The following is a 16305-nucleotide window of genomic DNA, read 5'->3' as shown; positions in this document are numbered from 1 at the left end:
AGCTTTGGTAGTATGGGTAGGTTTAAGGGTAGGGGTAAGGTGTAAGGTGTAAGTGATGGGTCAACAGTGTAATTATAAATGTAATTACAGAAATTAATTACAGATGTAATTACATTCAGGTGATTTTAAAATATAAGTACAATGTAAAAACATGTATGTACACAATAAGTGCATTGTATCAAATGATTAATTTAACTGTAATTACATAGTAGTTAAGGCCACTTAATATAAAGTGGGACCAATAAAGCACTAAAACCAATCATCTTGAACTGTACGAATGAATTTAGGCATTGCAACATTATAACGGATAGTATAAAAAAAAAATTTTTAAGATTACATTTAATTACTATATAAATTATTAGTGTTTAGATTAACTTTATGTGAGTGTTAGATGATAGCAAAGGTAATCTAAATGTAAAAATTGTGCACACAATTTAGCGTGCATTTCATGTGCGGGGCTCCGTGGTTCCTTGAGGTTCACTTATAATGTAAATACATTTTAAATGTGGGAAAACTATTATTTTTTTTCCTTCATTCTGACCCTCTGCCTGATGACCCGTTATTAAGGCGTGGCTCCCTTAATGGTTGTCAGTAAACAGCCACTATACTTGCATAGGAAACAATATAAACGTCCACCTGTGTTGCCAAGTCCACAGTTTTACCACAGAATTGGGCTACATTTAAGTTGTTGCCGCGGGTAAAAATGTTTTCCGTGGGTTGATTTCCACCCTCATACGTATGATTTCTGCGCTCCAACACCCTCAAAACACCCCCCAGACCTACAAATTCAGTGGAGAATTCAGCCATCTGATGGAGAAAGGCGGCCATTGGGCTAATTTTGCTGCACAGACCTGGCATCCCTGAAATGGTTTAAAAACATTATCCATATAAAACTGTCATTTACAGATAAAGCATTATGAAATCATTTACTTATGGTTTGTGATGCAGCTGCTGTCAGATCCAATAGAGTTGCTGCTCCATCTTTTAACAAAAGTTTCTCTGCAAACTCTTCATTACACTGTGCCTCGCTTACAAAACAAAATGCTCTGAACAAATGTATCCGGGATGCCATTAAAATAAACCCTCCACTTGTTTCTGACACTGAGATCCTTCTGAAATCTGCACAGAGACACAAAAGAGCGGTTTAAAATGGACACATCAAAGTGAACGTTCTTTCAATCTTTCATTAGTCCTGTTGTCGACAGACTCAAGTGTGTGGAGTGTGTCAGAAACTGAATGCACATCTGTATACTGTATCCAGTGATTATAATTGGTCCTAAATTGCTGACAGCAATTATTGCTGTTATATAACAGATGTATAACTATTTGTCGATGTCTTGATCTGGTGGCAGTCATATGCAAATGTATTTGCCCATATGCTCTCACAAATCCCACAATGTCCAAATAAGCCTTTTTTGGGGCTTGATTAAATAAATGCTTTGTTTATATTGAGGAGGATGTTTTAAGCTATGAAACTTGCAGGATGTTTTAATGGTACAAAGACCACTTATATGTCTAAAGTTCAAGACAAATTTTATTTCCTATGACCACATACTGACCGCTACCAATATAACAACTCTACCAATATATTGTGCATCCCTATAAATACTGGTGAAAACCTGATGACGCTTTTGAGGATGACTAAAATCATACAGAAATCTTTTATGAATGAACAAGAGCCATTAATAACGTCTGTACTGAGCACTAAAGTATTCTGAGACTTTGCTGTCTGATATGCTGGTCTCATGGTAAGCTGCTGTGCAGAGCCTTATGATCTTCAGGATTAGCTCATCCCAGTATAAATAGGCCCCAAGCAGCGCTGGGATCTGGCAGATGCAGAACACTTCACACCACAGGACCCAAACAATCAGCGCTAATGTGTTGCTTAAATGCTTCAGAGCTCATGCAGATTACAGTGAACAAAGAGTGTAGGAGGATGAACTTGGATGAACACTGAACTGAAAACCTGAGCCATATCAATATGTCAGACTTATTTCTGCCTCTTAAAACAGGTGTAAAATTACAGCCAAACCAAACTTAGGTCTAGATTCACAGCGGGACAACTTTAAATACTCTTATAGGGATTATTTTGTAATTAAATGAGTAGGCAGAGATACTGTAATTTCAACTGTTTAACAATAAACATCTTCAAATTGGACGCCACTCAACAATAATTTAACACACTTTCTGTACATTTAAATGTGCAAAAAAGCTCACACAGCATTTAAAACGGCTTCACAACAGGTGCATATGCACATAAACTTGTTCGTAAGGCCTGTTCATACCATGAACGATAACTATATTAACATGATCCACACCAACAGTTGACTGCATTCTGCCCCGTTCTAAAAAAACATTTAAAACACAAGCAAGTTTTTATATATGCAAATATAGGCTCAATTTTTTATTTTATTAATTGTTAGGGAAAAAAAAATAATCAATACATTTGTACACTCACTTAGTTATTCCATTTCTAATAATATATTTTAAAAAATAATTTTAATTTATAAAAATAATAAATATCATTATATTTCCACCTACTAATATTTATCCATATCAAAATAAGATTTTCAAATATCAAAAAAGAATATAAGTTATGCACTACCGCTCAAAAGTTTGGGATCGGTAAGATTTTTAATGTTTTTAAAAGAAGTTTTGTCTGCTCACCAAGGCTACATTTATTTAATTAAAAATACAGTAAAAACAGTAATATTGTGAAAAATTATTACAATTTAAAATAACAGTTTTCTATTTGAATATATTTTACAAAGTAATTTATTCTCGTGTTGACAAAGCTTAATTTTCAGCATCATTACTCCAGTCTTCAGTGTCACATGATCCTTCAGAAATCATTCTAATATGCTGATCTGCTGCTCAAGAAACATTTATGATTATTTTCAATGTTGAAAACAGTTGTGTACTTTTTTTTTCAGGATTCCTTGATGAATAGAAAGTTCAAAAGAACAGCATTTATCTGAAATACAAAGCTTCTGTAGCATTATACACTAAGAATTTTTCAGTAACAATTTTTATTTTTATTTTTTTGAAAATAAATTAAAGAAATGAATACTTTTATTCAGCAAGGATGCATTAAATCAATCAAAAGTGGCAGTAAAGACATTTATAATGTTACAAAAGATTAGATTTCAGATAAACACTGTTCTTTTGAACTTTCTATTCATCAAATAATCCTGAAAAAAAAATGTTGTACACAAATATTTTGTACAATTGTACACAATAAATGTTTCTTGAGCAGCAAATTGACATATTAGAATGATTTCTGAAGGATCATGTGACACTGAAGACTGGAGTAACGATGCTGAAAATTCAGCTTTGCCAACACAAGAATAAATTATATTTTCAAATAAAAAACAGTCATTTTAAATTGTAATAATATTTCACAATATTACTGTTTTTACTGTAGTTTTAATTAAGAAAATGCTCCCTTGGTGAGCAGACGAAACTTCTTTTAAAAACATTAAAAATCTTACAGATCCCAAACTTTTGAGTGGTAGTGTATATGTGGCATACACAAAAATATACTAATACTGATAATAAAATATAGATATTGGCTTTCACTACAAACACTATGATTCTTGCATTAGATGGCTGTAGTTTTCAGTTTATCTATAGCCTTGTTTCATTTCACCTATTTTTATGAGCATTTTGGGATATTGCATAAAAAAAATGCTTGAATGGAAATGCCAAGATTGGCATAAATTCTAAAAATGCACTCAATTGAGGTGGATAAATATTTTATCTGATAATAAGACATGAACATAAACTATGATGGTAACACAGTTATTGAATAAATCCCTCAATACTCAACAAAATGGGTGTGACTGGAAAACTGGACAAAACAGTGGACCAATCACATCACAGCCTCTCAGATGTTGGTTTGATCATTCTGAAACGCCTGAGCCAAAGTCTGTCATCTAAATGATTTGGTTTAATTCCCTCTCAGAAGCGTCTCAAACACCAGCATCCGAACGCAAGAAAACAACAGTGTTTATTGCATTTCGTCTGAGATGCAAGGCATTTATGATGTAGGAAAAAAAGAGATTCTTCCCTGATTGCAGTAACTTCCATTTTATTAGAGATGTCTTGCGGCAATTTCCTAAGAAAATGATGATTTTGTTCAAGCGCTAGATTATTCGCAAATGTTTCATGCAATATTCCAATTTTGCACACAAGTTAAATTTGCAATTTTGGATGGAAACATGGCTTATGTAGATTTTATCTGTCCCTATTCAAACAAATAAATAAATAAATATTTAGTGCAGTGATCCTCGATACTGTGAGCTGACATAGCTGCTTTTAGAGTTGAATAAATTTGCTCAGCCCTCTGAAGAGCACAAACTGTGTTTACAGACGTACCGTGCCACCTGCGGGTGTCAAAGAGAACGAGAGGCACAGTGGGTCTCAGTGGGGTCAGGGGAAGCTGGGGGTGTTGCTGGGTGAGAACAAAGTTGCGCAAGACCACAGTAGCCAAATGATTCTAAGCTGTTACTTATTTATGCGTTTTCCCATTATACCGGTGTATATCGTCTCCCTTCAGGAACACAGCACTGAATATAGACTTTCTCATTACAGTGATATGTTGAGTCGCAATTCAGCAATAGGAGCAGAAATACGAGAACACTGAACATAGTATTGTACAAGGCAGTCTCAACAGGATTTCACAGAACATCTATGATTGTTGAGGCCCAAAATTAATGAAATTGTAGTGGCTTTCTCAAAAATTCTGATGCCGCTTGTGACCTTTTTACAATTAAAGCTTTTGAGTAATTATGAAATCATGTAATTATTGCGAGTGACAGTGGAGTTCAATTACATGTTAATATTTTAATGCATAATAAGTAATAAATACAGTATATATTACTGGCCAAAAGTTTGAAATAATTAAGATTTTTTATGTTTTTGAAAGCAGTCTCTTATGCTCCCAAAGGCTACATTTATTGGATCAAAAATACAGTAAAACAGTTACACTTTTGAATGGGGTCATTGTTTACAACAAAAATATTAAGCAGCAAAAAAACTGTTCAACATTTGTTAGGAGATTTCAGACTCAAAACATTGATAATGTTTCTTGAGCAGCAAATCTGCATATTAGAATGATTTTTGAAGGATCATTCAACACTGAAGACTGGAGTAATGATGCTGAAAATTCAGCTTTGATCACCGAAATAAAAAATGTATGTGAAATATTTAATGTTTACTACTTAAAGGTGCTGTATGTGATTTCTCAAATTCGTTGTTGAACACTGTTGATATTTAAAATCAAACTAAACAAACCCACCCCTCTCTGCATTGCTCCGCCTCCAAAACTCACACTCCAATACTAACCACCCTGCCCCGAGTCGGCCTCGAACCCCGGCCCGATCACTGCTAGTATGGCGAGGTGATGATGCTAAACACCTCATTCTCTAGTGATCGTTAGTGTGCAGTAGTTTGGCCACTGTTACACACGCAATACGAGTGGATATCTGTTTATCACAGCTGACGTGCAACAAAATGCTTCACGAAAAATAAAGCTTGGATGATCAACAAACGACAAGGAAGCACAAAAATATTAACGTATAGTACACAACAGCATCCAGGACAATTGGTTTTATAAACAAAAAACTAATTTTCATTGAGATTTGTTCATGTGTGTAAACTACAGTTTGCAAGACTTCATTTGGTTTCACATTGACAGAAACTAGCCTTCATTATAAAGTGAGGTTAGAAACAAAAAGCATGCTAACAAACCTAAAAACTACCCCCAAACCTCACCGACCAATCAAGCACATATAAACATACACTCTAAAAATGCCAGGATTAAAACCATCCCAAGTTGGGTTGAAAATGGACAAACCCAGTGGTTGGGTTAAATGTTTGCCCAATGTGCTGGGCAGTTTTATTGAACCCAACTATTGTTTAAAAATGACTAAATGGCTTGCTTAAAATGAACCCAAAAAAATCAGACATAATTACTAGAGGCAACAATAATAATCAGGCAACATGTTCTCCAACCAATACGATCATATAGGTCGTTTGTCACTTCCCTGAAATACGACTCATAGGAGCGTTTTCTAAAGTGGCGCCCCTATCGATAACAGGACACTTTCATTTTAATTCATGAAATATGACCCATAGGAGCATTTGCTTTCATTTTAATGCATTGTTCCCTTTTATCTGCGTCATATTTCGGGTTTTGCGTAGCTCAGCTGGTAGAGCATTGCAATAACAATATACAATCATGTGATCATGCGATCATGGGTTTGATCCCAGGTAACACCAAGGTTAGGTTTAGGGGTGTGGTGGGTGTAGTCATTAATAAAATTTATTTTTTGTAAATGGAAATAGGAGAAATGGTGTTAAAAGTCCACACATTGCATTTAAATGAACACGCATTTTGATTGGTAATGACAGTCATACGTCATTTCATGACGACAGACGTAACACAACACTGTCATTATTTTTACGCCATCTAGAGGGCGCATGAACGTAAATATAGGTCGTAATATGGTGCTTAAAAAACAACCTATAGGGTCATTTTTTTGTTTTTTTTTGGAGCACAGTCTGTAATCAGAAGGTGAACATTTATTAATAAGCTATTTAATAAATGTTTATTGTTTATTATTCATTTAACTTATTAATAAATGTTAATTTATTCAACATATTAATAAATGTTAATTTCCAACCTATTTTGGGTTCATTTTAAGCAAGCAATACAGTAATTTTTAAACAATAGTTGAGTTAAATAAAACTACCCAAACATTTAACCCAACCGCTGGGTTAAAACAACCCAATCACTGGGTTAAAACAACTCAATCACTCAGCTCACCAACTTGGGTTGTTTTTAACCCAGCATTTTTTAGAGTGTATAATAATGCTGCCGCTACACAAACAATCTTCAGGAGGGAAAGAGAAAATGCAGAGCACTCCATCAAAACACACAACAAGGTTATTATTAGAATCAGTGTGGGGATTCCCCTTCTCCTCCAGTGTGCTGATAAAGACCTCTTCAAGCCAAATCCCGCCATAGTGACTACAGCCTTCACTGACCGCTGACACTGACAGATGGAAGGATGGTGTGGGTGGATTAACGACAGTCGATAGGGAGGAGGAGGAGGGGCTGGTGCACTAAAGACTGTCCCTTTTAAAATGCCTTTGTCTGTCCCGACCAACCTGGACCATAAAGGCACATCACTCTTTACACGCGGGACCCCCTGCAACTGTTTCCCAATACAAAATGTCACTTCCTCTCTAGGTGGGCTGCCTGTAGTCATGCAGGCACTATGGTATTTATGGGGGGGACGGTTATTGTTTTCTTGTCGGCACAACAAAATTCCAAAGTTGCCCTTTACATATAGGGCCAGCTTATGCCAGCGCAAACTTCCTTTTGGAGCCTTTCAGACATGAAATTTATGTGAGAAGAGTATTTAAATGAATCAGCACGATGCAACAAGACTTTCTAAGGTTCGCACTATTTTACTGTTTTTACTATTATTTGCACCATTATTTAACGCCCAAAAAATAAATTTCTTAAATCTGACGCTACACATTAATGATAAATTAAATGCTGTGAAAATCATCTGCTAATGTATATTGTAGATATAAATATTCACAGGTTGCAGATTCACAGTCAACTTGCTCTCAAGTGTTTACAGCCCAAATTTGACCTTTTCAATATGGCGCACGGCTTACGTATAATATATCTATGGCAAGGATGATGTATTTTTGTAGGCCAAAACCTGGAAAAGGTTTTAGCACTTCCAGTTCCACTGTCCCAAAATCAGAAATCTAAAAATCTAAAAGCCAATGGAAAATACCTATTGGGTTATTGTCGAGGGAACCAGGGTGAAGCCAACTTCCGGGTTGGCCTACAAATTTCCGTCATCCCTGCATCCATAAACCCACCTGATGACATCATTCATTAGTCATTAAAGGCATAGTTTAAATGCATAAAAATGTAAATTATGTCATCCTTTACTCACCCTCATGCTGTTGATGTCATGATTTTTCTCTTCTGTGAAATACAAGATTTTTACGTTGGCTGAAAGACTTTCATTGTTTTGTCAAAAACACTACCATTTGTGTCATTTTTGAGGTGTTTTGCAATGAAAACTTACCAATAATTATGTTATTATGTAATTAATTAGTGACAGTAGAAGTGCAATTACCTGTAAATATTTTAATCCATAAGTAAACACTAAGTAATCAGGCAAACATTATGCTCAAATATGGATAATATATTTATGTGTATATATATATATATATATATATATATATATATATATATATATATATATATATATATATATATATATATATATATATATATATATATATGACACAATATCACATTCCAAAACAATCTTTAACAATCTTTAATCTCATAGTTTTTATTATAAAACGAGGGTGAGTACATGAGAGAATCTTCATTTCTGGGTAAACTGTGTGGATGTTACTTTCTCCTACAACAACTAGACTATAGTTTGTCCACTTTAGTTTGTTTGAGAAACCTGAGTGAAAAGAGTTGTTATTTCTGCACTTGTTTTAGCAAGTAACCAAAGTCCAATGATATCCTGAAGGAAAAAGCAAGCAACAAAAAATATCTTTGGTGGCTCCATGCAGCACCTACTAACTCATCATTTCTACAGCTCCAGAAATAAGACACCTTTTAAGAGTGGCATTTATTTTCTAGCATCAGAGGAAAGTGTGCGCATGTCACTCCAAGAGAAGATATCACTTTACCATGAAGACAGGACCACAGCAGGTGAAGAGAACGACAAAACGGTCCTACTTCTCTGCTTTTTAATGACTGGCAGCTTTTTGACAGCTACATATACGCTCTAGAAACAGACAAGGTGACAGAGATGATCTGCAAATAAGCCACTATAAGAATATTTTTAATGTCTGTATTCATAGGCTGGCTGTCCTAAAAGAAAATGTGAGGGGAAAATGAGTAGATATACAAAGAACGAGCATGATTTTTAAATGTACAGTGGCCTCAAATAGTATTTGGACACTTTTAAATATGTAATAGTAAAATATCAAACCAAATGGCATGTCAATGTCAAGGTGATTTTTAGTGGATGTATGAAGTCAGTTCCCCTCAAGTTCACACAGGTGTTATCGTATAATAACCACAGGTGTACTTCATCACATTATCTTTAAACTTCCAATAACATTTGACAACAGGAAGTATCTAAATAATTTGACTTCAGCCCAATTCAGATGGTAATTGCTTCTCATAGGGATGTAAGGTATTTTTCACATATACAGGGGTTATTCTTTGATTTTATTGCTATTTGAATACAAAATGTTGGTGTTTTACTCCCAACAGCTGGGTAAAAATCCCTTGCCGAATTACCTTGTTTTTTGATGAACACCAAGGTTGTGTGGCGATTTAATTGACGTCCGAATCCACATCTCTGTTTACAAGAAGAGATCAATTCAAAATGTATTTCTTAAATCCTTTTTGTCCAGTGCCAAGCACTGTATGGTGACATATGGATGCTTGTTTCCGCCGCTGAATAAAAAATAAAAAAAGGTAACTGTGACTTTTCTCACAATTCTGACTTTTTTCAGAATTGTGATTTTATAACTTGCAATTCTGACTTTATAACTCACATTTATGCATTTACGAGTTATAAATTCAGAATTGTGAGATATAAACTCACAATTGCGAGTTATAAAGTCAGAATTGAGTGATATAAGGTCCTAATTGCGTGATATAAAGTCAGAACTGCAAGATATAAAGTCAGAATTGCAAGATATAAAGTAAGAATTGCGTGATATACTGTAAGGTCGCAATTGCGTGATATAAAGTCAGAATTGCGAAGTATAAACTCACAATTGTGAGATATAAAGTCAGAATTGCAAGTTATAAAGTCAGAATTGCGTGATATAAGGTCGCAATTGCATGATATACAGTCAGAATTGTGAGATATAAAGTCAGAATTGCGAGTTATAAAGTCAGAATTGCGTGATATACAGTAAGGTCGCAATTGCGTGATATAAAGTCAGAATTGCGAGATATAAACTCACAGTTGCGAGTTATAAATTCAGAATTGCAAGTTATAAAGTCAGAATTGCGTGATACTGTATAAGGTCGCAATTGTGTGATATACAGTCAGAATTGCGAGATATAAACTCAAAATTGCGAGTTATAAAGTCAGAATTGCGAGTTTATATCCCACAATTGTAAGATTATAACTCACAAAATTTATTTTTACAGACGTCCACATGAGAAACAATTACCGTTCGATTAGTGCTTTAATTTTGAACAACATAAATACTTTTCTTTTTTAAAAAAGGGTGCTTGTGCTATCTTCCTTTAAAATAAATTCCACTTGGTTTGATATGTCATCTTATTCAGTAGCATTCATACATTTTAAACTATGACTTTAGTGTCCAAATATTTTATGAGGCCACTTTGGTTATAACTCTACCTGACAAGAAACTTATGAGTCTCTCTCAAATGCACACACTTACAAATGCACCTGTTTCCGTCTATAATTTTCTTTTCTGGCATAAACACAACATTAACTTCACTTGAAACATTACTGCAGTTCTCTTGGTCCTAAACATATTTTGCTGATACCTTCCAATTTCATCCATCTTTACACTTCTCCTGCTCCTCTCTCTCTTTCTCGCTCTGCCGTGGGCCTTCCCCCACTCCTCAGCATTGCTATTTTGGGTGAGTGCACCTGTCATTCTCACATTCCCCTCCACTGCTGACTGGCAGATAGTTCTGAGGCTCTTTCAGGGCAGAGGAAGGTCTCTGATCCCACAGCCACACAGAAAACCAAGCATTAACTACAACATCCCACATACAACTATTTCAACCGCTGAAACTTGTCACACACCGTTCTACAGAATGCATTATTAAGAAATTTATTTTTACAAAAGATTTCGGTTTTAAATAAATGCTGTTTTTAACTTTCAACGAATCCTGTAAATTTCAGAATCAGATCCAATACAGTTGCTGCTTCATCTTTCAACAAATGTTTCTTTGTGAACTCTCCATTAAACTGTGAATCGTTTACAAAACAATCTGCAGTCAAATGCTCCGAACAAACATATAATCCTAAGCCAGTGGGTGGGGCCTATGGTGTGATAATGCATAACTATTCGTCAATGTCTTGCTCTGGAGGCGGTCATATGCAAATTAGTGTTGTCAAAAGTACTGACTTTGTTACCAAGTCAGTATTGAAATTTTGAAAATGTGACGCTTTGAGCACTGTTAAGTGGATTTGTAAAATGGTCTTGGTACCGAAGTCGGTACTTTTGACAACACTAATGCAAATGTATTTGACCGTTTGATGTCACAGATCCCATGATGTCCAAACGAGTCTTTTTTGGAGCTTGATTAAATAAATGCTTTGTTTATAATGACGTTTTAAGCTGTGACAATTGCAAGATGTTTTAATGGTACAAAGTAGGGCTGCAATATTTATCACGATTAAACCGCATGTGATTTGGCAAATGCTGTGATTATTTTATGCGCAGCTTGTCAGAGTTGTACGACTCTGTGATCAGTAGTAAATGCTTCTCCATCTGAAAGCTAGAGGGCGCACTTGCGCAGAAACTCTAAATATGCCCTGCTGCAGAAGAAGATAACGCGTCATATCGCCGTAGCTGAATAAAGAAAAGATTGAAACGCTTTGATTGATTAAACATGACTAATAAACACACGACTGCCTTATTCTGTGTAAGAAGCCACATCATCTCACAAAAGGATGCTCAACTCTCGTTATGAAGTGAGTTTGGAGTAAAAACATTATTAAATGTTGTCTTTTGTTGGACAAGATGTTAATAAATGCTTCTCATGTCTGGAAAGATGTTTGACGAGTGTTTTTTTTTTTTTTCAAATATACATGATAAGCAACTAAAACTCGCAGTGCTTTCAGATGGATTAGCATTTGGAGCCATACTTCATTGACAAGTTGTGCATAAAAACAAAATCGCAGCCTTTGCGATTTCATAATCGCACTAATAATCGCGTTTAAGCTATAATCACGTTTAAGTTCAATGTTATTTTTCGTATTGTGCGATAAATTGTGCAGCCCTAGTACAAAGACCTCTTACATGTCAAAGGATCGAGGCAAATTTGATTTCTCATGTCATGACCCCTTTAAATAATTTTTTCTAGTCTATAAAAACAGCTCTCATACTTACAATTAATGTAGAGATTGCAAAAAAAAAAGTCTAATGACGCGGTCCTTAGGAAACATATAATGGTTAAATAAAAACTAAATTAAAATCATTGCAATATTCACTATATATGAATATATTTGCTCAGCGAGTGGAACAACTCAAGATTTTTGTTCACAATAAGTCTACATCTGATAAAACTGAAAAAAATCTTTTGATATTAAAATAATGAAAAAAATAAGACAAACTTTGGTTGATTAAACAAACAAATTGTGTACACTTCATTCTCAAAGCCTAATAACTGTACTATCTCTCTGTCCCAGGGGCCTATATAAGAGGCACTTATGAAGGTTCTCATCACTGATGCAGTTTCATCAACTGTTGAAAACATCTAGAGCCCTTAAACACAAAACATCCGCAGTGTTATGAGTCATAACCATGACTTCACCAACTGAATTTCAATAGTTTGACTCACAGAAGCTCACGTGCTTATGGGTAATTGTTTAGATAAATATAACATAAGCCTAATGAATCTTGAATCTTTGTTTATCCAACAAGAATTAGATTGCATTCATTTCCATAGAAAAGGCTCCTAAAGAGACAGTTCACCCAACAATTATCATTTACAGTCGTCCCAAACCTGTTTCTTTCTTGTGTAGGACATATAAGAAAATATTTTGAGAAATGTCTCAGTGTTTTTTGTTCAAACAATGGAAGTCAAGGGTAACCAAAACTGTTTGGTTCCCAACAGTCTTCAAAATATCTCCTTTTTATGTTCTGCAGAAAAAAGAAAGTCATACAGGTTTGAAACAACATGAGGGTGAGTACATGATGACAGAAAGGCATTTTTGGGTGAACTGTCGCTTTAATGTTGTCAATGACGAGTAACAGTATTCTTTCTATGCAAGTAAGGCAGACTTCAGTTTGTTCTGTTACTTTTACTAAGGACCAAAAAAAAAGTGAGCAAGACAAAGATCCAACAATCTAGAGAAACAATGAAACATGAAATCATATTTAAAGTGGAGAATATATAATAATCTTATAGTCTCATTTGAAAATTGGCCAGATAATATTGATGTTTACTCATGTGCTGTGACTGCAGATATTTGAGTGAATCCATTGTTAATTTCATATTCTGTTGATTCATTTCTGAAACCATTCATCCTCTTAATGTTTTTTTGTTTTGTTTTTTATGAGCATCGATGATTAACATCGTCTGCATGACTCAATGCTTCATTTACCAGCATCTCACACTAAATTCTTTTCAGTACTGAAGACAAATAAAAAAGATGATCAGGGAGTCCATTCCAGTCTCACCACATCAACAATGAGTCTTTCAACTTAAAACTAGGGTAGGCAATGTAAAAAATAAAACGTTTTGTTATACTGGTTGAAACTCTCTGCACATCCAGATAGCAATCAATAATAGAAATGGTCTAAATATTAAAACTCTTCTGTGGAAGTCACAGGACCAAAAAATGTTTGTACAATCATTGCATTTGATAGGATGTCCTACCTGCCTGTCAACATATGCATTTCCATACCTCCACGCACCTGTTTGCACAGACATCACACATCATCAGAGTGTTTCATGAGACTATGCAGAGTTGTAGACAGACGTCAGTCACCGAGCTCCACAAACAAACAGCAGCCATAATTACATTTCCTCCTGAACCAAAACAACAAACTTATGCTGCATTCATGCCATGTCATAATTGCCGTAATAAAGAGATGGCAACCTGAGCTGTTCACATCATCAGACTTGATTTATGTGTTGCTACAGCAACACTATCAACACCGAAATTAATCTGCAGCAGTCAGGTGGTACAAGTCAGAGGTCTTTAAAGCTGCTGTCCTCGATTTTTGGCCCTCAAGCGGTTAATAAACAGAACTGCATGCATATTGCGGAGGAACATTCTAGCCGGAGCTACTTTTCTCCATGCAAGTCTATGGCGAGTCACGCAGTTTCTGTGATACTCTGTGGCGGGTCCTACCAGTCGGGTCTGAAATAGTCCGAATATAAACACTTATTATAAGTGTACCATAATGATTCAGGATAAGACAAAAACACGGTTTGGAAAATGGATTCATGTTGTATATTCTCATTATATCATTTTTGTAAATTTTTAACACCAAAAAAGTTGCGGACTGCAGCTTTAAGTTGTTTACATTCATTACTATTGTAATATTATGTCGGACATGAGTTAATTTAACGCTGTCTCGTGATGCTTTGCAGATTCTGCTCCGGTTGTGCGCGTTCATGTGTTTTGGAGGAGACATGGTTTTGGAGAGTGCGCTCTGATGGGAGGGTGGGATCTTAGGGTGAACTGACCCTTCGCAAAACTCCGCCCCCCTTAGTTACTGTTGCTTTGTCCGACAAGCCATGGTGCCGTCACGCCACACAGAGTGAAAAATAATTCGCGGAGCAAAGAGGACACTGACAACACTTCAACAGACAAGATAGAGAAGGTTACTTATGATATTAAACAAAGTCCCAGCTTTCAAATTGTGCAATTTTTTTAAAAGAAATTCGAACAATAAAAAACGTTTTGTGCCTCTTTATTGTGTCGCGACAGATTGCTGTAGCACCTCAGCTCAAGCGGCTCGTGAATCGATCATCTCTTCCTACTAGTTAATTTATAGCATCTAATAAACATGAATGAACATGAGAAGGAATGTTGCTTAAAACATGGAAAGACGTAAATGCACACCATTTTTCAAGTTCAAGTCCACTGAGTTCAATCTTCTAACTCCTGACTGCTTTGTCGGACAAAATGGCAGATGTGGCATTATGATTGGTTAGATCACTTGTCAATCAAACTCCCGGCGAAGGGTCAATTCCTATCGGAAATGAGTATATGCCCTACTCACTCTGAAGGACAGAGCCCTTGATGTTGGGACTTTGGTAGGAGCTGGGAACTTGCGTGTCATAATGTATAGTCGTTTGAATAAATGTCTTAAAAATTACATAATATTGATAAGTAGATAAAATATTCTACAGTGACTGTTTTTAATGTCATATATTTATGTTGATGCCAAGATCTACATATATATTTATGCAGTTAGCAGATGCTTCTACTCAAAGTGACTTACAATAGAGGAACATGAGAAAAGCTATGAAGCTGGTACGTCTGTGTTATAATTTAAGCCATGAGTAATTTTCCTTCACACATTACATTACAGTAGTGGACTCAGGGGTCAGTTAAAGTTTCTGGCTGACGTAAGTGATTCTTCTGCAGTGCTAACAGAGGGAACACCTGTTTATTGTAAAGATGTGGACATGACAGAGCACATGAATCTATGCCTATGAACAGATGGTCTGTTAGGGTTGAGGTGTAGATTCGATCATCTGTGGGCTAAGCAAAACATAAGCCCAAGGAAGACTGCTGCTTTACACACTCAAGACCCGAGGAATCTTCTGAAGAGCTCACAGTCTAATCCTCCATCACACACACACACACACACACACACACCTCACACTTCTCTTTCTGCCCATGAAGAGTCCCCTGTGACAGACAAGCCCTTATTGTGGGCTCTATCTGCATAACTGAGCACTAAAATTAGTCCTTCTAGCTACTTCTCTCCTCATTTCTGAGGCTGATTATCACAAAATTCCGTCTTTATGGAGAAAACTTACAACATTTTAAAGAAGAAACAAATCAGAAATCCCCTTAATACCCATATTTCTAAGAGTGAGAGATGTTTAAATGCTCATTATGTCACAGTAGCCACTAAACTAACTGTCTTTCTCTTTCTCCACCGCCTTTTGTTAACTATTACTCATGCACAAATCAATCAATTATCATTTTTAAAGTGATTACAGGCTCCAATTCACAACACTTAGTTGCTTTTATGCCTCATGTGCAACACACACATGTAAAAACACACACATACTCGGTGTCCTCCCTATGGATTCAGGCAAAGATGAAGTAGGACACAGACTCTCTTGCTCTCCCTCCTGAGTGTCAGGCGCTTATAGTGTTGAAACTATAAAAGGAAAGGGCTGTTATAGCCTGGAACCCGAATACCCCCTCAAATGCACTCCAACACCACTGATGCTATTCTCTCTCTCTTTTCCATAGCTTTATTTTCAACACCTTTAAAGGGGTCCTTGATTATGATTTCATTTTTTTAACTTTAGTTAGTGTGTAATGTTAC

The 16305-nt window shown here is 35.7% G+C and overlaps 1 protein-coding gene across 21 annotated transcripts in view; it reads right to left on the bottom strand.

The window, feature by feature from the left end:
* The window catches only part of ryr1b (ryanodine receptor 1b (skeletal)), a 128176-nt gene that overhangs the window by 102815 nt on the left and 9056 nt on the right, over window positions 1-16305 (bottom strand). Inside the window, exon 1 of one of the 21 annotated variants that reach the window (XM_067390575.1) lies at window positions 7983-8111. The exons of 19 other annotated variants lie outside the window; for them this stretch is intronic. In XM_067390575.1, the coding sequence (XP_067246676.1) occupies window positions 7983-7988 (6 nt within the window). In that variant the 5' untranslated portion in view covers window positions 7989-8111. Of the gene's footprint in view, window positions 1-7817; window positions 7951-7982; window positions 8112-16305 lie in introns of those variants that run through there. One more of the 21 variants, XM_067390584.1, reaches the window with a different exon arrangement.

This window comes from Chanodichthys erythropterus, chromosome 7, assembly GCF_024489055.1.
Source record: "Chanodichthys erythropterus isolate Z2021 chromosome 7, ASM2448905v1, whole genome shotgun sequence".
In the NCBI taxonomy this organism is placed as follows: Eukaryota; Metazoa; Chordata; class Actinopteri; order Cypriniformes; family Xenocyprididae; genus Chanodichthys; species Chanodichthys erythropterus.
Note: the sequence above shows the minus strand (reverse complement) of the source record. Positions and strands in the feature narration are given on the sequence as shown.